The 26,723-nt window shown below is 41.6% G+C and overlaps 3 protein-coding genes across 3 annotated transcripts in view; 2 read left to right on the top strand and 1 right to left on the bottom strand.

Annotated features, from left to right (window-relative positions):
* Window positions 1–2,869, bottom strand: part of masp1 (MBL associated serine protease 1) — a 17,048-nt gene extending 14,179 nt beyond the window's left edge. The window contains exons 1-2 of the mRNA XM_080732365.1: window positions 2,694–2,869; window positions 1,483–1,705 (exon numbers count right to left, since the gene is read on the bottom strand). Coding sequence (XP_080588491.1) covers window positions 1,483–1,705; window positions 2,694–2,707 — 237 coding nt within the window. The 5' untranslated portion in view covers window positions 2,708–2,869. The remainder of the gene's footprint in view (window positions 1–1,482; window positions 1,706–2,693) is intronic.
* A 573-nt stretch (window positions 2,870–3,442) lies between these two features.
* rnf168 (ring finger protein 168) lies at window positions 3,443–12,556 on the top strand. The gene is made up of 9 exons (XM_080731219.1): window positions 3,443–3,495; window positions 5,058–5,252; window positions 6,363–6,561; window positions 7,840–7,910; window positions 8,163–8,342; window positions 9,138–9,238; window positions 9,803–9,872; window positions 10,252–10,423; window positions 10,727–12,556. The coding sequence occupies exons 2-9, from the start codon at window positions 5,097–5,099 to the stop codon at window positions 11,194–11,196; spliced, it is 1,419 nt and encodes a 472-aa protein (XP_080587345.1). The 5' UTR covers window positions 3,443–3,495; window positions 5,058–5,096; the 3' UTR covers window positions 11,197–12,556.
* Window positions 12,557–18,049: 5,493 nt separating this feature from the next.
* LOC308290091 (transmembrane 4 L6 family member 5) lies at window positions 18,050–25,506 on the top strand (the record flags this gene model as incomplete). Its single annotated transcript, XM_080731866.1, has 5 exons — window positions 18,050–18,226; window positions 20,095–20,163; window positions 21,480–21,634; window positions 23,929–24,121; window positions 25,466–25,506. 5 exons carry the CDS (start codon window positions 18,050–18,052, stop codon window positions 25,478–25,480), a joined length of 609 nt encoding a protein of 202 aa, XP_080587992.1. The 3' UTR covers window positions 25,481–25,506.
* Between the last annotated feature and the right edge of the window lie 1,217 nt (window positions 25,507–26,723).

Genomic DNA, 26,723 nt, shown 5'->3' with positions numbered 1-26,723 from the left:
AAGAAATACCTGTTTCGTTTAATGGCTATAGAGTTAAAAATGGTTTAAAATGTTGCCTCATGCTAGATGCAGAATAGATATGCCTCATGCTAGATGCAGAATTAGATATGCCTCATGCTAGATGCAGAAAAGATACACAATAAAAATGCTAATATACAGCATACGATTTGTGAAAGTGACAAAAGGGCTTTGCAGTTATGTCAGGTGTGTTCCTATGCTAATGGTGATGCGGATTCAGATCAATTGCTCCAGCCACCGAGGAGAAACGCTCGGACAGACATTCGGAAAATTATATGTTTGATAGTGTTTGATTTTTTTTCTCAGTGGCTGGAATCCCCTCAATGACCCCTGGAGGTCCCCGGACATTTAAAGAAATCTTAACTAAATCTGAGTTAAGGTGAGAATGAATTACACACACATACATGCACGGCACGCACGCATTAATACACGCACGCACGTGTGCACACACACACACACGCACACACACACACACACACACACACACACACACACACACACACACACACACACACACACACACACACACACACACACTCAGACGGGGAGACAGAAAGAAAGCAGTGCATTGTAGGGAAACGGTCGTCTGTTCCTCTTTTGTATCTGACAGCTGCTGTGCTCCTGTTGCCGGGGGTGCGTTACGGTGTGGCGTTGCCGGGGCGCCCAGCGAGGTCATTAGCATTTAAATGTGAAGCATGAGGCGTTATGCTAACTGGAATACATCTCATTAAAGAACCTCTAAGTTATCAGTGAAAAAGGACAGAAGACACACCGTTCTATTTCTGTGCTCTGTCCAGTGTTTGTCAGGCACATCAATGATAAAAAAATATAGAAAACAAGTTATTAGAACTGTTCCGGTCATCAGCATTAATTATAATAGTAACTAACTTACAGTTTGCAAATGGTACAGTGGTGCAGTTATACAACTACTATGTGCACTCGTGGCCATATATGACCTACTTCGATCGGTGCTGTGCTGTGCTGTGCTGTGATGTGATGTGATGTGATGTGATGTGATGTGATGTGATGACACTTGTTGATTGGTGGTGACGTCTATGACGTCACCACCTATGATGTCTTAAGTGAGGGTTATTTTATTTATATCAGGTCACACTTGTTGGTGGTGACGTCACCCTGCTCCCTCATTGGCTAAAGGCCCTTTGTACTGTCGGCAGGAAACAGACGGCACCGAAGGCAGTACTTGCGCACTCTGCCGGCGCAAGTAGTAATGATGCTAAAATCATAACACGAAAAGCCCTGAGGGCTTGTTTCCATTGAGGTCCCATGTATTCAATTAAGTTTAGTGTCTTATATTTTGATTGGGTCCAAACGGGATGTGCACGGCTGCACGCACGCATGCACAGACGCACGCATGCCCGCGCGTGCGCGCGCGCACGCACACACACACACACACACACACACACCACACACACACACACACACACACACATGTTTTGGTCTTACCTTGACATAGTCGTATTCGCAGAGGTATGAGGGTTCGAGGTCAAAGTGGCTGAAGTAGAGTCTAATGCGATAACCCTCCGGTACACTGATGTTCCAGCGCACCTCTGTCTCTCTGGGGTAAGGCTCTGGGAAGTTTGGCGACTGCAGGCTCCCGTATATGTCTGACAGAGACACCACCTGGGCCCCGGAGGCCACCGTGCACAACATCCCCAACAGAAACAGTCTGAGAGGAAAAGAAGATTTCAATAGTATCAGATGAGTAATGTGTTGTATTTGTTGTGAATGTACAAGTGGGTGGTGAAGTCGAGCCCTGTTCAACAGACTGAGGTTGTGCTGAAACAATTCCTAGGACTGAGGAGGGTTTTTAGGAGTATAAAGGATCTTGTATAACAGACCATGATAGTCCATCCCTCCATGGGACATGGGACTTATCAAGACTTGATAAGCGACTTTTGGATTATTTTTCTGTAAAGTTGCTTGTACATATATTGTGGGTTGCATTTCTTTTCTTAGTTGCTTAATTGGGCCTGCATCCAATCTTTTTAATTATTATTGTGTTCTGTTGTGACCTTGTAGATTTGCAATTTTCAAATACATATATAAAGTATATATAGAGTTTTAAAGAGCTTGTGTGGCCTATAGTTGCTTCTTTTTGGGCCTGTTTTCCTGGTTGCTTATTTCTCTCACAAAATCTGGCAACATTGAATTGGCAGTTTGGCACGTGCTACAACATTTTACTTGCAAAGGAATAACAGTTCTCCCCCAAAAGCTCATATCCAGAGTGACATAAAAATCATTGAAATTATCTTCAGTAAAAGACACAAAGTCATTAGAATAGCCAGCTAAGAGAGGAGGAGTCTTAAATGGTGATTATACTGGGGTCAAGCCTTGCCATGACCTTTGACATTGAAAACATAAACAAACGTTGTCAACTGCAGTGGTATTTGTCACAAGTTGTTATACTTTCAAATCAAATAGATTAACCTTGTCCTTATGTCTTATGTTCGCAAGAAGAAACACATCAAATGTATGCTAGAGTTCACCTGTTTGACGTGTTTGTGTCTACTCAAACAATAACAGAATGAGAGATCTCACAACTTTAGCCTGCAGAGGCCTATGTCATGAGATCAATACACATTTTGGCATCACATTTGAGCACTTCTTCTATAGCTGATGGAAATGAATAATAGCCCAAACATACAGCTACTCACCTCATACGAGTCATACTGTAGGCTGCTGTGTATCTCCCCGACTCCCCGGAGGAAAAACTAATATCCAGAGTCAGCTGAGACCTCTCACTGTTTCAATTCCACATCCCTCAATCTCAAGTCTGCTGTGCGCAAACTGTGATCTCTCTCTCTCTCTCTCCCCCTCTCCCTCTCTCTCTCTCTCTCCCCCCTCTCCCTCCCTGTCCCGCTCTCGATCTTGTTCTCTCTCTCTCTCTCTCTCTCTCTCTCTCTCTCTCTCTCTCTCTCTCTCTCTCTGTTGGATACTATCACTGAACTCGGTCCAAAGTTTGCCAGGCTTCCCCCCTATGCTTTTCCCCAACATGTTTTGACAAATTAAAACACCCAAATTCGTTGAAAGATTCGTTGAAAATTGCTAAATTTACGGATTAATCATCATCATCATCATCATCATCATCATCATCATCATCATCCGCATAATCATAACAACCATTATAGTCATCAAAACCAAATATATTGCAATATAGTAGGCCTATGTGTGCGCGCGTGTGTGTGTGTGTGTGTGTGTGTGTGTGTGTGTGTGTGTGTGTGTGCGCGCGTGCGTGCGCGTGTGTGTGTGTGTGCGTGTGTGTGTGTGTGTGTGTGTGTGTGTGTGTGTGTGTGTATGTGTGTGTGTGTGTGTGTGTGTGTGTGTGTGTGCGTGCGCGTGCGCGTGTTGGCCCGGCGCGGCTGCGCATGCGTCATTCAGAGGAAGTTGAAAGGGCGCCATTCAAGGGCCGCCCCCGCCCCAATGCTGAGACCTGCCAATGCTCCATGTTTATATCAAGTACGTAGTAATATCGGTTTATAAACTTTATATACAATTAGTTTAATTGAATGTGTGTGCTGTTAACAACAAGAACAATATCTCTTGGTTGTCTATTGAGTATTGACTTAACTGACTCTTACACAACACAACACAACACAACTAAAAGTAACAACTTTAGCCTGTTGGCTAAAGGCTAGCACAGATTTGTTTTGGTCTTCATGTCGGATGAGTAGCCTCTATTTCTTTATTTACATTTCCACCACCCTCCCTGTTCTTTTCAATGGACTTAGATGAGTAGTATGAGCTGTTACCGTGTATTAGTAATGCTTACGTTAACGGTATCATTGTTGTCAAACTATCCCTGGTCCATAGCGTTATGGAGGAGAACGCTATTGTCCAGATGGACCACGACCACCAGGTTGTTGTGTAACGTTGTCATCAGTCAGACAGACTGGCTATTATGTTGTCTCGGCAGCACGCTAACAAAATCAGTGTCCCATCTTTCTCTTTCTGCTCTTCTGGTTTAATTTCTTGCATATTTGTGCTTGATATTCATAACCCAAGCGTGTGAAGAACTGCAGTACCAGTCATAAGTGTGTGTAGAAAATCAAATATTGGAATGTTTCTCTGACTAAATACTTCGTTGATATTATGATGATTACCCGTCACCAAATTTGTATAAAACCAAACATAATTTTTTATAAGCAATTTTAATATAGGATGGACTGAATTTGCACTCTTTCATATACTCGTATACCATTAGGCCTACTACGAAAGAAGGTGGGTTAGACCAGAGCCCTAGAATTAGAAGGCTCTGGGTTAGACTACTAGACACAGAGGGACTTATGTGTGCAATGGAAAATGTAACCAAAGCTAGTGGCATTTTAAGTAAAATGTGGGTGTATTTTTTAGCAGGATTGTTAATAGTAGGTCTACATGTAGTACAGTCAAAGGTTATGCTAAAAGGATAACACTAAAAGCCCCAGGGGGCTTGTTTCCATCGTGGTCCATTGTAATCAATTCATCAGAGGATGCTACTGCTTGTTTTTAGAGTCCAGATCTTTATTGGGTTTTGGTTGGACTCAAATTGCAACACTAGATTTTTTGTTGAATCTAGGGTTGCAAAATTTCCAACATTGTGGCTGTGGAAAGGTTGAATTATCCTTTCTATCTGTAAAGTGTTTAATCATAAAAACCCACCGTGCATACTGTTATGAGCTACTTTCTTTTTTTAACCCTAGATTCAACATTTAAAAAAAATGTGGCTAGGTTTTGGTAGTTCATTCAACAATGTGGCATTAGAAAATGCTTTAGTAATGGTGAATCATGTTAATATTTCTGGTATGCTATTTACAGCTTCACTGAAATAATAATTCTTGTATTTCTTTACATATTATGAATTGAAAGTAACTTTTCTTTCTTGAAATATCATAATTGTACCCATAAATAGCTGCTTTTTTATTATTATTTATTGCCATGTACAACACACTAAGATATTTCACAAAACCTGTTCAGGTCCAGATAACCTAAACAAAGATAGATTGATCGATGAAAATCTTTATTTTTTACTTTTCCCTCAGCTCTCGTAGGACTGTAGTGATCAGTTGAAAGGTGCAGCAATGCCGCCAGTGTCCCAGGTTGAGGTGTCCACCTTGTCCACAGAGGGGGGAGAAGGTGGAGGAGGGGGTTTGTCCCGGGAAGACTGTCTCTGTCCCATCTGTCTGGACATCTTTCTGGAACCAGTGACTCTTCCCTGTGAACACACCTTTTGCAAGGTTCACTTTTAACCTTTTCTCTCTGAATACACATTTGTCATAATCACTCACTCTTGTCTTCCTTTGTCTCTCTTTGTTTCTATATAATAGAACACTGTTTATCTGAACTTACCAGTCTACCAGTCAACCAAAACAGGGAATTATTAGGGATGCACCGAATATATTCTGCCGAAAAGTGCAAAACGCATATTCGGCTTTTGGCCGAATAGATTTTACGACTGAATAAATATTACCGAATATCAAATACCGAATAATGAATACCGAATATTATCAAATACTGTATAGGCTATTCCATATTTAATTTAATTGTATTATTATTTAATTTAATTTAATTGATATTTCTTTAATATGCAATAATTCAACTGTATGGCATGCTAATATTATGAGACATATTGTCTTGTATTACGTATTTACTACACAATATTAAATAAATAATTTTACACAATGAATAAATACATGTTTTTAAATGACTGATCTCAATATGGATCCTTATAGGTTTTGCCATAATCATGTAGCTCTACAATGTTTTATTTTTTATACATAATAGAAAATTCGGTTTTCGGCCAAGTGTTTCCTATATTCGGTATCCGGATTCTGCCAAGAATTCTCTATTTTGTGCATCCCCAGGAGTTATACTTTACAGAACTACGTCTGTGGCGATCATTTTGACTACTTGGTCAGCCTTTCTTGCCGAGTTCTGTCGCACGTTTTCAAAGTGAAAGTCTGTATTGAAATCGGCGTGAATTGTTATCATTGGTGCTACTAGCATCACTCAACAAAACATTTGCCAAATTGTCAAATGCTATAGGAAAGAAAATTGACGATCTAGAGCTTGTGAGCTTGCTGATCTGTTATTTTCACAATGTTTATCTGTGGATAATGCCACAGATAAATATTGTGAAACTATCAGACCAGCAAGCTCACAAGCTCTATTTTGCCTATTTTCACAATATTCATCTGTGGAACAGAGTCAAACTAAATGTAATGCCTCAACTCCTACAATTCCAAGTGCTTGTCATGGTGAGGGGTCCCCAGTTCAAATATGAGTATTTTTGGTTGGAAAAGGTTGCGAACTCCTGCCCTACATGACTGTTTTCTGTCTGTTGTCAGGAGTGTTTCCTGGAGTCGGCGGACAAGGCGTCCATGTGTTGTCCTCTATGCAGGAAGAGAGTGGCTACATGGTCTCGTTTACACAGCCGCAAAAACACTATGGTCAACCAGATGCTGTGGACACGGATCCAGGCCGCCTTCCCTCTGCAATGTCAGAGACGCATCAGAGGACAGGAAGAGGGAGGAGATGACAACCAAGGTAGGGACAGACGAGTATGGTGGTATGTTATACTAGTAAGACGCCTCACGGCGACAAGCAACCTCGCCCCAAAAGGGCAAGGTGATGTATATTGGACCGTTACCCATATATGGAGACCCCTGGTACCCATATATGGAGATCCATTTACTGTATATGGAGATAAATGGTAAATGGTGCCTTTATATAGCGCTTTTATCCAAAGCGCTTTACAGAGATTGTGCATTACATTCACCCATTCACGCACACATTCATACACCGGTGGTGGAGGAAACCATGCAAGGCACCAACCTGCTCACCGGGAGCAATTAGGGGTTCAGAGTCTTGCCCAAGGACTCTTCGACATTAACTCAGGGGGAGCCCGGATTCGAACTGGGAACCCTTCGTGCTCTAATAACGGTTTCTCTACCCCTGAGCTATGCCGCCCCGAGATATGCTGTGACAGCCCAAACATGTACTCAGTTATTCGTTATGTGAAAGTCCTATGATGTCTATGACATCTGACATCATACCCTTTTATGCCCATAAATAGAGAACCTGTCTGTAGAACCAGCCACACAGATATGGGCTGTCTTGTTCATCTGTCTTGGCCATATATGGATTCTATTAGTGTGGTTTGTGGCCAATGTGACCTCCACATATGGGCATTCCCATATGAAGTCCTGTTAGATATGGGCTTAATATTGATGACATCAGGGAACTCCATATATGGGCATAAAAGGGATTCGGTTGGTGTGACATCACAGTGAAGCCAGGACGAACGTGATGTCACAGTGTATAGGAGCATGTGCATGTGCTGCCAGCATAGTTGTCCCCTCTCTGCCCCCACTCCCAATTTCACCATATGATTGTCTTTATAGACCTCTCTGACCTTTGTAGAGATGAATATAAATGGAATTGTAACTATTTCTTAAAATGGAGAGTTTTCTCACTTTGTTTGAGCACATTGTGTTCAAATGCAATGTATTCACTAACTATTCAGGGATACAGGTCCAGTCAGAGATCAGTATACTACTCACTGGTACTTCACCACTACAGTTAGCTGCTGTGGGAATCAAACTCACACCCTCTGTTAACTAATTCAGAACGTTCTTTGAATATCTGACTTTTTGTTCAGTGATGATTCGGTTTAATTCAAATCTTTGAGATAATGTTTCACAGCGTGTTTATTAAAGGTTAGGTTATCGATGTGTGTGTGTGTGTGTGTGTGTGTGTGTGTGTGTGTGTGTGTGTGTGTGTGTGTGTGCGTGTGCGTGTGTGTGCGTGTGCGTGTGTGCACAGTGTGCCAGTCCAGACCCAGGGTCAGTGAGCCAGGAGAGGTGAGGAGGGAGTATGAAGATCAGATCAGTAAGGTAACTAATCACCAGGCAAACCATACAATAGATAATATACTATATGAACACAGTTCATATAATGGATATTTATCAATTAACTGTATGAATACAACTCATATAATTAATGAACTACATGGAAAATGTAATAAATATATTTAGTGAACAATGTGAATTTTTAAAAATTAACTTTCCCCCCTCTCTCCCTACTTTCCTCTACTCCCCACCCTTCTCTTTTCCTTTCCTCTCCTCCCTTCCTCTCACCCCTTCTAGCTGGCAGAGGAGAAACGTACTGTGGAGGAGGCAGAGAGGTCAGCCAGTGAGGAGTACATCAAAGCGCTCCTGGCTGAAGAGGAGCTGAGGCTGGCGGAGGAGAGGAGGAGACAGGAGGAGGTTCAGGAGAGACAACTTGAGGAAGATGAGAGAATGGCCAAGCTGCTCAGCCTCCAACTGGTGAGAGTGAGACAGACACCTACATTTGAATGACCAACCAAGCAGAATGGTTGTCAATGAAATCTGTGCAGAAAAGCTCTGTGCATGTGTAATTTTAAACAGGATGACACTGTGACCCTGTGTGTGTGTGTGTGTGTGTGTGTGTGTGTGTGTGTGTGTGTGTGTGTGTGTGTGTGTGTGTGTGTGTGTGTGTGTGTGTGTGTGTGTGTGTGTGTGTGTGTGTGTGTGTGAGAGATTGTTTTTTGGAGCGGTGAAAGCGCTCCCAATAGACAGGTATGTCCGTGGGTATGTGGCTGGGTGGCTGGCTGGGTGGCTGGCTGGCTGGCCGTGTCCGTAGCCTGGCAATACCTTGAGTGGCCACACACAACACACTAGTTAAAGGAGGGGCGCTGTTTTGTGCAGGCCAGGCACACTCACCACTCACTCACAGGCACAGTTTACAGTTTAGGCATTTAGCAAGCTGCTCAGATTCACCGCTCCACTTCGAACCGAGGTTTGATTTTTTGTTTAGCTGACACTACTTGGTAAGATGCCATTTGAGGCTGGAAAAGGGAGCGCTTGGTGACTGTGTTCAGAGCAGGAGCAATGAACGTAGACCTAAAGATGCCTCAAAGGGTCAAAAAAACGAAATAGGATTAATGGAAATAAAGTGATTTGCGCTGTTAGTAAGGCAATGTGTTTATGCATGAATAACTTTTTTACTTTGACAGCCTTTATACATGTATATGTGTGTTTCATTTATATACATGTACTATATAGTATGTGTGTGTAAAATGAAATGCCTCTCTCCTGCAGAACACCAGTCCCATCTCAGCATCTCAGACCAACGGCACCGGTCGAACGAACGTTGGGTCATCGGCCAAGAAGAAACGCAAAACCTCTGAAGACATACAGAAGTACGTTTAACTAACACTACAAGTGCCTTTACATAATGCACAAGAAGAGATATCTTCTAGTTGCACATACAGTATGTGTCTTCATTTGATTGTAGTCCTAAATGGATCATAATGTTTTAGTGTTGTATTGAATAGTCTCACATAGCCAGATGATCAGAGACCTCCATCTCTGATACATCTACTGACCAGTAAGACTCCCTAATCGGGAGATAAGCGACCGTCAGGTCACATGTATACAGCGCTTTTTGTAATTTTTAGGGCAAAATCTGTAGGAGCAGTGTTCAAAAATGTGTTTGAAAAAATCGCCTGATGGTGGCGCTAACAACCGGGCACATTGTTAGCCTTTTTTGTGCATTCCAGCGCAATGCTCCTATTACATTCAACCACATGTATCCATTCCTAGCGTCCATATCAGGGGTCATGACCATGCTGGATTGAGATTATTATTATTATTATTATTATTTTGGTTGACGGACATAATTACGGACATAATTATATCCACGCTTATAAGACAGGAGCAATGTATGTGATATGCTGATATACTGTAACTGTGTACGCGTGCAGGTTCTTCTCTCCAGTTAGAGTCTCCAGTCCATCAGACTCCAGTCCAACATCCTCCTTGATGGCTAACAAGGTGAGCTGATTTGCAGTGCCTTGTTCAAAGGTATGTGGCTGTAGGAGGGATTGTCTAAGACCTCTAACCCCCTCTCATCTCCGTTGTCTCTCCTACACGGTCTCCCTCTCAGCCGTCCTACTGTCTGTCTCCTACCCTTTCTCCCTCTTATCTGTCCCACTGTCTGTCTCCATCTCACCTTTCCTACTCTCTCTCCTTCACCGTCTCCCTCTCAGTTGTCCTACTCTTGGTCTCTCCTACACCGTCTCCCTCTCAGCTTTCCTACTCTTTGTCTCTCCTACACTGTTTCCCTCTCAGCTTTCTTACTGTTGTCTCCTGCACTGTGTCCCTCCCGGATTCCAGTTGGACCTCTGGTTTTAAAATGTTGTTTTCATCTCAGGGGAACATCATCCACTCCCAGGGCTCGACTTCGCTTTCCAGGGACCCGTCTGAGTGTTCCATGCCCAGGTTGGATTACTATGGTCAGGAGATGAATCATTCTAGCCTTCCATCCGGGTCTACAGCCTTGTTAGGAACACTGGAACCAGTACTACCAGATAAACACCAATCGGGTATGGAAACACTTCAACCTCAAGTTTTATTTTATACAATCTATATTAAAAATAATATACAGTTGAACTTGGGTTCGAATAGGTTTGAATCCACGTGGTGTTTTAAAAGGAATATTCGAAGGTCATTTTTGGCCAATTATGGCAGCACTATCAGTAATATAGCAAGATTAGACATGCCTATTTCAGCATGGCCATGGATACAGCCAGCCCTCTTCTCTCCTATCTGTGTTCTGTTCTGGAGGCAGGAGCACTTGTGCAATGTAGTGCAGTACTCACTTTTTCTCCTCTCTTTTCATACACCAGCTGACATGGGGTCTGTCCAGAGTCACTCAGACAGAGATGGAGGGATGAGATCTTCAGGAAAGAGAAAGGGTTCTGAAATGGATCTGGAGAGGTGTACCAAGCGACCACGCCCATCTCCTCCTCCCTCCTCCTCCTGCTCTTCATCTCTCTCCTCCTCGCTGGTCTTCCATGAGTTGATCCAGCAGCAGTTTGAGGAGGAGTTGGCCAAGCGCAGGCACCAGGAGGAAGAGGACATGAGAGTGGCTCTTCAACTGCAGAAGACGTTGAATGAGGAGGAGAGGCGCAGTGCCACAGACCGCAGAAAGGGCTCCAACAATGCCTACCATCTTCGAGAAATCCCCATTGAGGACAATCTCAATGCCAGTATGACCTCTGGACCCTCAGATACGGTTAAACCAAACACATCCAGAACAAAGACTGGGAAACAGACGACACTCAAGGAGATGTTCGACAGGTTGGGAAAACACTGAGGGATGGAATTTGAAGCAGTGTGAGGTGTTCTGTATTATTCTTTTTTTCCTTCCCAACAACTGTAAAATACTATAAATAAAACCGTTGTACTGTAGCCATTCAGACATTTCATAATTATTTTAAAACATGTAATATGAAATTGGTTTTACCAGTATCATTTCTCTCTGCAAAACTTACGTTGAAACCTAGTGAATGCCAGACCACTGAGCTCATTTGCTCCTTCCACAAGTAAGCCTGCTTGATTCCATGAAAGTTACATTTGATCCCCAAGTGCTCAGTACTGTTGTGATACGTTCTGCCGCTGGGTGTTTCTGAAGCAGCTGCATCTGTAGCAATGCTGCTTGGTGTGATTTGCTTCCTGCTTTTAATTTCATACAATAGTTTTATTTCAGCATTACTTTAGTAACGTTCCTCACTCTTTGGGGTTATTTTTTGTCACTTGCTTAAAGGTGAAATTTGTCATCTGAAATTACCCTTCCTGACTATTTGGAGCGATTAGCCCATTTTAACCACTTTAACCATTATTTGATACTTTGTCTATTAAAAGATATCAGATCTACAAGCTCATAGCGTGTCACTTCATGCCACACTATGAGCTTGTACATCTGCTATTTTTGATAATTCTAAAGCCTAAATCTAAGTTGTTAATTAGCTTAATGGGGAGGCCGAGCAGAATTTAAAGCAGAATTTAAAAAGAGTTGAGGGAACTACTGAATTATATTTGTGGTGGGAATGAGATGCAGGCAAGAGTGGATGACACTTGTTCCTCGTGGCCGGCCTATCCGAGCATATCTACATCTCATGATTTGTTCCATAGTTTGTGGTTCACCGCACGCACGCACATGCATCAGAAGATGCTAATGTCCATTTCTTCATAGATGCCTTGCAGCGTCCTTTGCTGACCCGCAGGCAATGTTTTCCAGACAGCCCAACGTTGGTCATGGCCAGTAGCGAGACATTCGTCTGGGGTGATGCCTCGCTCTGTCCCTGAACACTGAAATGTGTCTTCACACATTGGACTCTACATGGCAGTGATTGGGTCAATTTGTTGTATCATATATTAGATGGTCAAAGCTAGTTTCATAAAGGGAGGATGTTTTCCAAGTGAAGGGTGTGTGATTGTTGGATTTACAGAGCTATTAATAGGATTTCTTTTATTTTAGAGAATGCAACTATAGAAATAACAAATCTTCAGTCACTGGGATTGATTTGGATTTTCTATGTTCAGCAGTCTGTGTTTAAACAAATTCTGTTCTATAGCATGTTGGGTTATGCTACACAACTTGGGCAATGTTTTAAAAGCAATGAACAGCGGTTATGTTCTGTCTAGACTAGGGTTGTGCTGAACCTTTGGCACCAGTGGATGAATGTGATGTACATTGTAAATTGTACTATAAAAACTATAAATTTTACAGTTATTCATATTTCACATGTCAAAGTTTCAAGTCTTGTTTTATTCCCATTACATTCTTCATTCTGTGTCCTTATTTGGTCATAACAGAGTCATCACTTCACAGGGTCATCTTGGGGTAGGGGGGGACGGCACGTGGCCTCCACTACTAGAAGAAAATCTTGTGAAACAAATGTCGCCACCCAATCATCAAGGGCGATGATGATATACGAAAGTAGAAAGAAGAAGAGTCATCTTAAAGGGCCATTGTTCCCCAGGGGCCTGTGTGACGCCGGTGAACAACCAATTTCTTCTGTAGTGAGTTTTTGATTTGACTAATGTCTGGATGACTAACCAAAACCGGTCTATAAATATTATATTGCCAAAGTTAATTAAAATGTACACAAACATCAAGAGAGTAGACTGAGTAGAGTCTGACGAAGAGTTTCTATGGGTTTATTCATTTGCTGCTGACCCCATGTCATGCCCCAATGCACCTGTGTTGCACTGGTCAGAATGACATGACTTCTGTCTGTCAATCCATCAAACCATGGCTTCCTTGTCGATGGAGAAGTGAGGGATGTGCTGTTGTACTGCAATTGAGATGTGGTCTGAGTACAACTTGTGACCTTTCCGCATGTCACAGCACAACCAAAACCACCACCACACTCATCCTTGTTTCTTTTTATGACCGGTTTATAATAACTTATAATACTATGGGACAAGTCCCGAATTAAGCGTGCTCTACTGTCAGTGCATTAAGCAGTGGAAAGACAGTTGCAGCCTCTCAGCAAACCGTCTTAAGAAACAGTCTGCACTCACAAGGTCATTATCCTTAATTTCATAATTGCCTTGTGGGTACTGACTGTTTCTTAAGACTGTCAGTTTCTAATAACACCATAACACGATCTGTGTTATGGTGCAGGTCTACTCTACAGTAGAGATTTAAACCCCACTATATACTACTAGACTACTACATACATCTAGACCGAACTACATAGTTTACTAACTACTAGACTGAAAAGCAAGTACGTTTCATACACAAAGGCAATTCAAAGTGTCCGTCTTTCTCTCTGAGTGTGTGTGTGTGTGTGTGTTTGTCCCTCTGAGTTCCATTTTAGAGATTATGGCCTTACCAGAAGTGGTACCACAAGTGGTAAGAACACAACTAGGACAAGGGTAGACCAATGCAAGGTTGGGGGGGTTTCCCCTTACACAACATTTCTGAAAGGTCTGAAAATCATTTTCAGTCTTTTTTGGCTTGGGGTTAGGGTTAACCCCTGAGTAACTCTCCCCACCTGTCTACTGTTGATGTGCCCTTGAGCAAGGAATTATCCATCAGTTTCCAGTGGAACAGAAGGAAGTTTTGGATGTTTCCTAATTAGTGTGGTTGCTAATAGGCAACACACTATTATTCTAGGTCTGACCATTTACTTGCCAGATAACATTGTTGTTAACCTTTGCACAACAGAAAAGTGAATCTTTTGGTTATGCTTCACTTGACATCACAATATACAGTATAATATAAATGATAAGACAGAATGAATTTCCCAGAGGATTCCTCGCGTCAGTGCAACCGCACTTGAATTGCACCTTTCTAGTTGCACTTGTGATTTGCTCAGGCTAAAATGACCGGAAGGGTGATGTCTGTCTGCGGCTATCCATACAGAGCCCAGAGACACTCGTGAATGGAGAAGTGTTTGGGTTCAACTTGTGAGCTTAGCTGCATGTCATCCCAAACCACACACAAGCATGCAGTTCTCATCATGACTGGTTTATTTTGTTTATGATTTGTTCGTTCTCTAATGCCACCATGGAACACATTTATGTTTCGTAAAATGCATGCAACAGTATACAATGTTTAAACTTATGTTCTAAGTTCTAACTAGTGTTTACTAACTACTGCATTACATACAGTACTATAGTACTACTATGATGGAAAAAATATAATATCCAGTCAGGGTGAAATTTACCATTTATTTAAGAAGATTCAGCAACAGAGAAACAGCATCCAGCCAGAGCTTTCCCCCGTGGGGCAGAAGATCCCTCAGTCCCATTTTCAGACAGTTCTTATAGTCCATTCTAACAGAGATGCTATTCTAAGGGTTAGGGTTAGGGTTAGACACCTCAGCTGTTGAGTATAGTTTACAATCTATACATTTCTGCCACCAGTGCACTACTAGGCTACTACAGTACACAATATAGTTTACTACTGTACCTACAACTGGAATAAGCGTTCAAGGCAAGTTTATTTGTGTAGCATACAGCCATATACAAAGGCAACTCAAGGTTGTTTTTTAATTATGGCATTAAAAGACTTATCTAAAACCATATTATAATCAATACAAAGAAGAAAACGATTCAGATTGGACCCATGCTCATACTGTACCTGTCCAGTGAAATGTTGCCTTTAGGCTATTACTAGTGCCCAATATACACTTGTATAGTACAATATATAATGTTTTAACTGGTAAAAAATAGAAACTGTTCTAGTACAAGTAAGGTAGTACTTGATGTATAACTAATACAGTAAGTCGAGGCAAACGGGACAGGATTCAACAACTTCTTGTAATGTGTGACTGTTCAGGACCTCTGATCACACTTAGTCATATACAATTAAACTTAAGGATGCTTAATAAACCTACCGTATTTATTCTAGGCAAAGATATCTACAGTTCATAAAAGAGTGCGATACATACTCCTAAACTGTACTATGAAGTATTTTTCCTATGATTGTGTGTGTGTGTGTGTGTGTGTGTGTGTGTGTGTGTGTGTGTGTGGGTGTGGGTGTGGGGCTGGTGCTGTGTTATTTTGTTCTGGCTGCTCAGATGGTTCTTATGGGCTCAGTGGGGAGCTCATGGACACCTCAACACATTGCAGGGCCGGGAATCAAACTTGGGACCTTCTTTTTTTCCCAGGCCACTTTACCCAATCATTTTACACAAATGTGAGGATTTGTTGCTGGTTAATTCTGTCGGACAGTCATGACCTGATTTTCCCAGCTCGCTGGTCTGGGTTTTGCCATGGTGATTCAGAACACCCACTGCCTGACTGTTTTTAGACTTCACTTGCCCAAAAATAGAACAAAAACATGAAGTGGATATTCAACATGGTTCCATCAATTTTTGGTTTCCAACATTTAGTTTTTAATTATTTCAAAACATTTTCAAAAATATATCCCAAAAAGCTAAGTTTTTCATGATTCACAAAAAAAATTAAAAAATTCAAGAAAATCGAATAAATTCCAAGAAATTAGAAAACAAATGTTGAAGAGGTAAAAAATAGCCGATCTACAAGCTGACGGGTTGTGAGCTTGTAGATCTGCTATTTTCACTAGTTTGGGCAAACATCTCATTTCTCTTATGTGTCACGAGATAAAAAGTTTGGGAACCACCGCTCTACAGCAGTGATTCTCAAAGTGGGGTCCCAGTTAAATTAGTAGGCTTAAATATCGGATAAAAATCTGTTTAACCCCATTTTATACTTCAGCTATTTTTGAAAGAGTGTAATAAATCCTGAAAAAATATATGCTAATAGGGAGTTTCTCATTACAACAACTTTTCTTTTCTTTCATCATATTGACAAAAAGTTTGGGAACCAACGCTCTACAGCAGTTATCTCAAAGTGGGGTCCCAGTTAAATTAGTACACAATCATGTAATGAGTTTCTCATTACAACAACCTTTCTTTTCTTTCATCATATTGACGGAAATGGACTTCCATAGAAATTAGAGGATTGGAAATTGAGTTTATTTCCTGTTTCCATCCAGTAAGATTGTGTTTGTGTCTGTGCGTGTGCGCATGTGTGTGAAGGGGTTGGCATTCTGGACCAAATATATGTCCCTCTGGTTCCTCCTTTCTTAGTTCTGCTCCTTAGACTGACCACAACAACACTTATCAGCGTAAGTATTAAACACACTTTCTATTAATTTTTCTGCTTCATGTTTGATTCTCTGCAGTCACAGGAATACCATCCACTTTGACTCTGATCCTTGATACTCTTTACTATTGATTTATTGTAATGTTGCTGGTCTTGGATCTGGTCCTCGTAATCTTAACTGTTGTTTGTGATGCTGCTGAACTCCCCCGGGTCCCCATCTTTAAACCAATCCAGTGACTTTGATTGGTGCAGGGCTGAGCATGGATCTGATTGTAAATTCCATCATTTATCTATTTCACTGCAGATTAGGTTATCATCCTTAACCCTTAAATTCAACAAATTCTTTCAATGGACTAAAATCTTGTTTTATTTGATGGCTTTCCTGCCCTGGCATTTGGCCTTTGTGCCCTCAAAAAATTGGGAGGCCTTGCCCCTAAAATTACGAAATTCCAGGCCTGCTCCTTACGGTTAATTGTGTTGTTGCTGGTCTAGGATCTGAAACTTGTATTCCTTAATGTTGGTTGAACATATTGTTGATCTTATGATCTGAACATTATTCTACTTTTGGACTCGGTTTAAGTCTAAGAATGGGAGTATACATAGCCTGAGTTCAATCTAATTCAGTTGGTCCACTTAGACTGTAGTCTATATTTTATCTTCAGATACTACTTGTACAGCATGAGATAATTTAATTTGTGAAACCAAAACAGTCTATCAAGTTTATAAGGGTTTTCCAGGGTATACAATGTTGGCCATCTTAACAATTCCACGTAGAACAGAATATCTTGTCTGAAGTCTGAACCAACTTCACTGCAATGTGTCTCAGAGTTCAGGGGACTGTTTCCTCTCTCACTCATTCAGTGTATTATTAGATGTCTATTAATTGAAAGCAACACACATCTACTCTCAAAAAGGTGTGTTGGTTCACATTAATAGACTTATCACAGTATTGTATCCAACATCATTATCTTTAAGGTAATGATTAAAAAATAATAATCAACCGGAAGTCTGAGCACTTTATATATCTGAAAAAGAAAAAGACCACAGTATGTGGAGACAGTTTCAGTTTCAATATGAACTTGAATGTGTAGACTGTTATGTTGTCAGTATGGGTTAGAATATGTACTGGAGACTCAATATGAACTGGAATACACAGGAGACTGGAGATGTTAGTTTGGGAATATGTACAGGAATATGTAGGATACTGGAGACTTTATTTGTATCGCACTTTTCCAAATAAAGTTAAAATGTGCTTCACGATCAAAAAATAAATAAATTGATCAGCTACTAAAAGGGAGTTTTAAGCTACAATAATGCAATGCAACAATTGAATGAAGAATTGTGGAGTGTGTCCCGTTATATTCTCTGTACATGATACAAGACGTGCCATATTTCATATTCATTTATTTGACCATTGTCCAAATTTTGGTTTATATTGTATGCAGTAGTCTTATCATGTTTATGCATTTATATGTTTGAGAACTTTTACGTGTAAATATAAGGATTGTGTGTCACAGTGATGTGAAGTCAGAGATCCACTATGACCATTAGTGTTGTCTTGTGTTCTATCCAGTCCTGTAGAGATGTGTGTGTCTGGCTGTGCACGCTGCGTTGGTCTCACTCTGGTGCCTCTGTCACTGATCTGCATGGTGGCCAACATCCTCCTCCTACTTCCTGGTCTGGACATCCACTTCCTGTTAGATGGTCATGTGACCAAGGAGGCCACTTGGTCCACAGGGATCTGGGCATCTGGATTCCTGGTGTGTAAAAATGAACAAATCCACTGTATGTGATTTCACCAAACCGGTACGATTTGGACATTTCCTTTGGGAACATTTGATCGTACTGAATTACTTTTCTGAATAACCCACAACATTATGGACATATTTAACTTTACTTGCAGAAAAACATATTTTTCCATCTCAGGCAAATATATATATTTTTATATAGAATAATATAATAACAGTTTTGAAATTTATAACGGGGTTGAGTGGAGCGGGGTTGTGTTTTTCTTTTCTGAAGATGGCCATTACTTTCCCTGTGGTGATTAAGAGGAGACCACATGGCATGCATGACATTAGGACATCAGATATATTGTTGAAATAACAAAATAGTTTTCACAAATAATTGTTTTCTTTATTTCATGTAACAGAGTTGAGCTGTTAAGCTTTACGACCACACTATGAGAGTTTACATGACATTAAATAGGTGAAAAAGAAGTTGGAAAATGTCCTCTTGCTCTTTCGGCATCATCTTGCTCAGAAGACTTGTAGAATGCCATTACCTGTTGTTGATGTCACTAAAGCGCAGTTCATACTTTTGGAGCTGTGTGGAACACAAGCTCCCTATACGTGGCCGTGTGTGTGGGTATGTCTGCGTGTCTGTCTGTCTGTCTGTAGCCTACAGTACCTTTTGTGACCACACGAGGGCGCTGTTGTTCAGGCCAGGCCAGACACCCACACACACACACACACACACACACACACACACACAGCTCCACTTCGAACAGAGGTTCGATTTTTTTACAGAGAGGAGACTGGTCCAACGGGGTTGAATGCGACTGGGGGAGGTGGACAGCTACTGTATATAATGCGATTTTAATTATTAATCGACCAGCAATAAAGTACATTGCTGGTTTTATGTGAATAGCATAATTGATGTATTATTTTACATTTTTAGTAGTTATATCTCTACTCTCTTTAGCGACCATGAGGGACATCTAAAAATTTACAAAATAGGTGGGATAATTTCTGATATAAAGATACAATGTTTGTATTTTTTACACAATATTAAAGGGAACATTTCAATTGATGCTAAAAAACTTTTTAAAATCAATTTTTGGTGAGCCAGTAGATGAAATATACACTTAAAAGGGTCAGAGGGACCTCAAATCGTACCGGTTTTGTGGTGTGTGTGTGTGTGTGTGTGTGTGTGTGTGTGTGTGTGTGTGTGTGTGTGAGAGAATGAGAATGAGTCACTTTTTAAAGAAAAAAACCCTTTGCATTATCCCAGAATGTTACATCATGTGTTTGTGAGTGTGACATGTGACGCATGTCACTTATGAACAGCGTGAGTGTGTGTGTGCACGTGTGTGTGTGTGTGTGCACGTGTGTGTGTGTGCACGTGTGTGTGTGTGTGTGTGTGTGTGTGTGTGTGTGTGTGTGTGTGTGTGTGTGTGTGTGTGTGTGTGTGTGTTGTGTGTAAATTGTAAATTGAAGAAACACTGTAAACAGAGCAATTACTTCAAACTGCTATTTGTGCACAACCTTGCAAAAACATATCCCAAGCTAACCGGTCCTATATAGGCCAACTATTTCGGACAGCAAACGCACCATTCTTATGGTTTTGTAGACACGTCATTTCTATTTATTTTCAATAGTACATTATACAGTACATTATTTTGTTTTGAATGGTATTCGACTTTTCTATTTGCAATGTTAACGTATGTTTTCTCTTGCTAATAAAGCCTGTTGAATTGAAAAGTTTGTGTGTGTGTGTGTGTGTGTGTGTGTGTGTGTGTGTGTGTGTGTGTGTGTGTGTGTGTGTGTGTGTGTGTGTGTGTGTGTGCGTGCGTGCGTGCGTGTGCGTGTGCGTGTGCGTGTGTGCACGTGTGCGTGTGCGTTATCAGGTGCTGGTTGGGTCCAGAGCGTTTGTCGCCAGCAGCAAAAAAACAGGCTGCTGTGCTTTCAGAACTGAGGTCAGTACACCAAATACATATAACTACACATATTATGACTACAGCTACATGCAGCTACACTTTTAACTACAACTATACTACACTAACTACACTGTATATAACTACAGCAACAACTACATATATTATTAAATGATAAATGGTGCAAACGTCAAAACATTACATATAGGACCTACACAATATAATAATCTAAAGAGACAACAAGTGAATAATATACTGTACAGCAGTGGTTCCCAAACTTTTTAGCTCAAGATCCAAAAGACAAATTAGACGTTTTGCCTGGGACCCAAACTAGAGATAATAGCCGATCTACCAGATCACAATGCATCACTTTGCACAGCGTTGTGATCTGGTAGATTGGCTATTTTCACTACTTCTTCTACTTCACTACTTACTAATCTTTGACTTTTGTTTTTAATTCATGAAAAGAAAAAAAGCTTTTTGGGGGAATGATTGTATCTGTATATATATGTGTAATAATAATTAAAAAAACAGAAATGTATTAAAAGACTCCAAAACACACATAGGCCTATGACGATGTTTACAACTACACTTTAACTACAACTAACTACACTGTATAACTACAGCAACAACTACTTATATTATTAAATGGTAAATGGTGCATTTATATAGCGCTTTTTATCTAAAGCGCGTTACATAGATTGATTGTGCATTACATTCACCCATTCACACACACATTCATACACCAATGACGGAGGAAACCATGCAAGGCACCAACCTGCTCACCGGGAGCAACTAGGGATTCAGAGTCTTGCTCAAGGACTCTTCGACACTAACTCTGGGGGAGCCCGGAATCGAACTGGGAACCTCGGGGTTGCCACCCGGCTGCTCTTCCACCGCTGCCGCCGGGCTGTTAAGTATGACATCATTTTGTAGGCAGAGGAGAATTTCTGCCCCCAGTTTCCGTGAATCTTTTGACTATTTTTACTATTTACACATTTTTCTTCTCTTTGTTGTTGAAAGGAAAGTGTTAGAATTATACTTTAGTCGTTATTTTTGTCTCGGATCTGTTGAAATAGCGAGGGACAGGAAACGCTCTGGGGGCAGAGTTCTCCTCTGCCTACAAAATGATGTCACGGCTTAAAAGCCCCTAACTAAAACTGTACCTGGTAACTAACTATAACTATAACTACAACTACACTAGTCAGCAAGGAAGAAAGAAAGACAGACAGACAGACAGACAGACAGACAGACAGACAGACAGACAGACAGACAGACAGACAGACAATAAATAGATAGATAGATAACTGGTGTGTTTGTATACTGACTGGCTCTGCGTTGCATTGTGCTGTGTGTAGATGTTGTGCGTGGTGGGTTACTCGTGCATGTGTATGGCAGCGGCAGGGTGGTGTTGCTGGATGAGTGGTACAGGTCTGGTCCAGGGACCGCTCTGTCTCTACAACACAAGCAACACCCTCACCTGGGGAACCCCACTCTCACGTACACCTGATAGGTAAGAAAATACACACAAACGTGTACATATCATCAACATAACAACACAACATACAGCAACACCATGCCACGACATAATACCGCAACACACAACACAACAGCAGCACACAATGCAGCTTGACAACAACAAAAAACTACACAATTTACAATTTAGGCATTTAGCAGACGCTCTTAATACAGAGCGATTTACAATAAGCAAGGACAAGGTAATACATCAATACATCAATATCAATACATCAAACACATAGAAATTGTAATCTAAAAAACATAAGTAGACCAAGAGAACCTATTCACACAACACACATCACACATTTTGCGCAATAGCATTCTATTGAACGTGAATGGTATTTTTTCATCGCTTTGACACAAAATGCATTCAATGACTACAACTGAATTATTTTCTTACTCAAATTCAACCCCCAGCAAAAATGCCTGTGTCCTCTTTTCACATCTGTAAGGTCAAAGGTGATTCCCATCTTAGTTGGGGAGTGGAGACCTACGTCATCCTGGTGTTTTCAGTTTCATTATCATCTATAAAATATCCATATCCGTGAATAATTCCAGTATTACTGTCAAAGTACATATTACTTAGTCAAAACATTACAATGGACATATACAATACAATGATCTAAAGAGACAACAAGTGAATAACATACTGTGGTTCCCAAACTTTTTAGCTCAAGACCCAAAAGACAAATAAGACATTAGTCTGGGACCCAAAATAATGAAAAATTGTGAGCTGGTAGATCACTTCTTAAACATTTGTTTTCTAATTTATGGAATATCTTTGATTTCTTCATGAAATTACTGAAAAAGAAAAAATGAAAATAATCATTGAATTTTGTGACTAAATAACATCTATACTATAATTTTGCAAATGTCTGTCTGTCTGTCTGTCTGTCTGTCTGTCTGTCTGTCTGTCTGTCTGTCTGTCCCAGCGTTTCTCCTCGGTGGCTGGAGCAATTGATCTGAAATCGCATCACCATAAGCATATGAACACACCTGACATAACTGTGAAGCCCGTTTGTCACTTTCACAAATCGTATGCTGTATATTAGCATTTTTATGGTGTATCTACTATCTATTCTGCATCTAGCATGAGGCACATCTATTCTGTGTGTGTGTGTGTGTGTGTGTGTGTGTGTGTGTGTGTGTGTGTGTGTGTGCGCGTGTGTGTGTGTGTGTGTGTGTGTGTGTGCAGGCAGGCGGGTGTGTGTGCAGGCGGGTGGGCGGGCGGGCTGGGGGGGGGGGGGGGGGGGAACAGTATCTCTGTAGCCATTAAAAGAAACGGGTTTCTTACATTGATGCTCCTACATCATGCAAGCACCAGTTAAAGTTACTTTCCATCCCTCATATACTGTGTGCACAGTGCACATCCCATAACCCACACACTGCACATCATTTTGGAGCTCATATCTTTGAACGGGTAAGGGCTAGTTGACTATAATCTACTAGAATATCGCCCGCCTTCGGCGGGCGAATCCTAGTGTTCGCACATAAATCCTTAGTCTAGTTGTGGGAAGAAAAGGATATCATCATCATCATGGCCCCAAATAACTTTTAAATATCTTGCAATTGGCGACGAGTCTCGACTCTTAATAAATCGGCAAGAGTGCCTCTCATTTTCAATACAAAGGCTAAGCTATATAAGCTCTCCATCATCAGCAATAGTAGTCAGTGGTGCGTGTTCCCCACACTCCCAAGCCCCCACCGTTGCGCTTAGGTTCACCGGGAAAAACTCGGTCGCGAGAGGCGACATGGGTTCTGAAGGCAAAGGTGGAGTCAGTGACGTAGCGGCGGCTCCGGCAGAGAAGTATAGGTTCCACTTGCGCAAAGGCACGTCGCATCCGCATACGTCAGTGACGTTTACTTGAGAGACACGGAAGAAGGAGAGACTGTAAAGGATAAGTGATTGTCGTCTCAGGAAGAAGGACAGACCTTTCAGGAAGAATGATATGTGACGTAGCACCGTTCGCGGCTGAGGCAGAAAAGCGGGGCAAAGAAGGTAAAAGAATGCATAAAGAGACAATAAATAGCGACGGTCCAAAAGCGAGAGGTATGATTATGCTGTTGGTTAAATGGTTTTGGGAATTGGGCCGTGGGTCTGTGCTAACATAGCTGCAGTGTAGCAGCGGGATACAGTACACGGGGCGTGATTAACTTCTCAGGGAGTGGCTAACTTCTAAATTGTATATAAGGATTGCTCTCTCTCTCTCTCTCTCTCTCTCTCTCTCTCTCTCTCTCTCTCTCTCTCTCTCTCTCTCTGTCCCCCTCTCTCTCTCTATCCGTCTGTAGGCCAGATGTTTATCTGTTTAACCGTACATTGTGGTCCAGTGTGTGCGAGGAGCCCAAGGCAGTGGTTGTATGGAACGTGGTGCTGTTCAGTCTGATGTTGGCGTGCAGTGCCCTGCAGATTGCACTGTGTGCTGTCAGCCTCCTCAACAGCCTGCTGGGGGCACTGCTGGGACCTTGCTGCTGTAACAACAAGGTAGGTACCAGGTACCGTGGGTTGGGTTAGGGTTAGGGTTAGGGTCATGTTTGTATTGTGCATGTTTTAAACGCCATGGCTCCCATGGGAATCATCTGGGTTAAAGCTCGCTCAGAGCCATGGATGAATTCGGATATTCTGGAATCAATAAAACTACAGAGACAAAAAATACTCTGAGAAACAAAAGTGCAAGTCTAAACTTAACAAATGCTTCAATACAGACCTCTAAACCCACCTCAATAGTACCTTACTAAACAGGGTAACCGCCATAAAGTCAGATCCTCCCAAAAAACTACATCAATGACAAAGTTGACAAAACATAAACAAACCATGTGAGCTGTGGAAGTTACTTAACAACCAATGCTACAGTTCTAAACTGAAAACCATATACCAAAACATAAACATAAAAACGTCCGTCGCCTTCATTTCAGACAAGCTTTATCATTACCACTATAGCCTCATCTGGGCAGTATGGTGAAGAAGAGTCAATACTACAGAAATCTAGGGGTAAGCAAAGATGATTTTAACCTTGCCACGGTGACAACTGACGCCTCCATTACTCCAATCATTACCCACATAATAAACCTACAGGGTCATGTCCCCCAGTACTTCAAACTAGCAAAAGTAACCCCCCTGCACAAAAAAGGTTTGAAAGAAAGAATTGTCTACAACCAGCAACAAGCATCAAACGCGTGGTGGATTCGGGCAAATATTGCGGCATGGTCATGCTGGACCTCCAGAAGGCATTTGACACCATAAATCACTCTATTCTGATTGATAAATTAAAAGCTGGATGAAATCTTACCTGGTGGGGAGAGAACAGGAGGTGGAGTTGAACGGTACCCTGTCTCCCCCCAGTAATCTGTGTTGTTCCTCAAGGAAGTATTCATGGGTTGCATTTGTAGTCCTACACCAGCCATTTTGAGGACCAACACAGGTGTTTTGATTAACGTAGAACATTGGTTCTATGCCAATCAGACAAATTGAACACCTGTCACCTGTGTTGGTCCTCAATATGGCCGGTTTAGGACTACAAATGCAACCTATGAATACTAGGACCTAACCTGTAACTTGCTAGCTAGAGTGGTTCATGGCACCACTATGATTTGGGCAGGGTGTAATGAGCAGCATGACCTCTAGAGGTCAGCAGTGGCGCTTTTCAGACCGATGTCCGATGATTACTTACTCTTTGTGTGTGTGTGTGTGTGTGTGTGTGTGTGTGTGTGTGTGTGTGTGTGTGTGTGCTGCGTGCGTGCGTGCGTGCGTGCGTGCGTGCGTGCGTGAATGCGTGCGTGCGTGCGTGCGTGCGTGCGTGCGTGCGCGCGTACGTGTTTTGTGATGCAGGTCGGTCCAGCATGAGCCTGAATGAAACCACCCTGTACGACTAACCAGCATCCATACAGAAGATTAAAAAGATGCATATTATACTTTATAACTACAATATAACGTAATATAATATTATATCATATATTTAATGTAGTTAATTTAGAAAGCACTCAGGCACTTTAAACACATTGGTATGTATTGTAGGCCTACTCTGTAGTAGTCTGTAAGCTGTTCTCAGGTCTGCCTTAATTTGTCTTTATGTATATCCATTGTTTGAATTGCTGTTAGTCTTCTGTCCATAAATTAAAAAAATCACAATTCACATACAGTGTATTCAATGCATGTGTTTGTTTATCTGGCAAATGTGTGTCCTGTCTTTATTTATTTCTGTCTATGCATGTCTGTCTGCCAGTCTTATGTCCTTTATGTCAACTCAGTCTCCTAGCACCTCTGCTGTCTCTCTCTTTCCAGAGGCTTGTCATCCCCCCCCCCCCTTCTCTCTTCATCTGTCTGACATATCTTGTTTACATCATCTCTCATCCTCTGCTTCCTGTCTCCCGTGGTTTTGTGAGACCAGAATAGTCCTGTCGGTTTTCTGAACAGTTCTGTTTTAACAGGTGTTACACCTACATTGGTGACCCATCACATTCTGTTTGAATGTTGTTGCTGTTGTTGTAGAAAGGTGAAAGAAAGTTGTTTTAGTTACAGTCAGAGAGAGAGAGGTATAAGAGATGGAGACAGAGGCAGAGCCAATGGAAAGACATTGGTGTTGTAAGTAGCGCGTTTGTGTGTGTCATTAGTCTTGTTGCCTCTCTCAGACAAATAACTTCAAACAAGACATTTCCGCTGTTTACACAGAAGCTACTTAGTTACTATAGCGAGAGAGAGAGAGAGAGAGAGAGAGAGAGAAAGGGATTTCATGCCAACAACTTCTCTTTTCCTATCATGCTGAGATCCACTTCCTGTCAGGCGCAGGGAGGAAGACTCACGCAGAGAGAGAGAGAAATAGAGACAGAGACAAAGATGAAGCGAGAGAATTATTTATATTTAGGAGGCACGGTGGCGCAGTCAGTAGTGCTGTCGCCTCACAGCTAGGAGGTCCTGGGTTCGATTCCCGCCGGGGGACACTGTGGGTACTGGGGGCGTGTTCCCTCCTCCGCGTCATCAGTGCCCACACCCTAGGTGGGGTTGGCAAAAGGGCCTTTCTGTGTGGAGTTTGCATGTTCTCCCCGTGTCTCCTAGGGTAGATACCCTCACAAAAACATGCAGTAATCCT

The sequence above is a fragment of the Nannobrachium achirus genome (assembly GCF_963921795.1).
Source record: "Nannobrachium achirus genome assembly, chromosome: 8".
NCBI lineage: Eukaryota > Metazoa > Chordata > Actinopteri > Myctophiformes > Myctophidae > Nannobrachium > Nannobrachium achirus.
The sequence above is the reverse complement of the archived record's forward strand: the minus strand, read 5'-3'. Positions and strand labels throughout refer to the sequence as shown.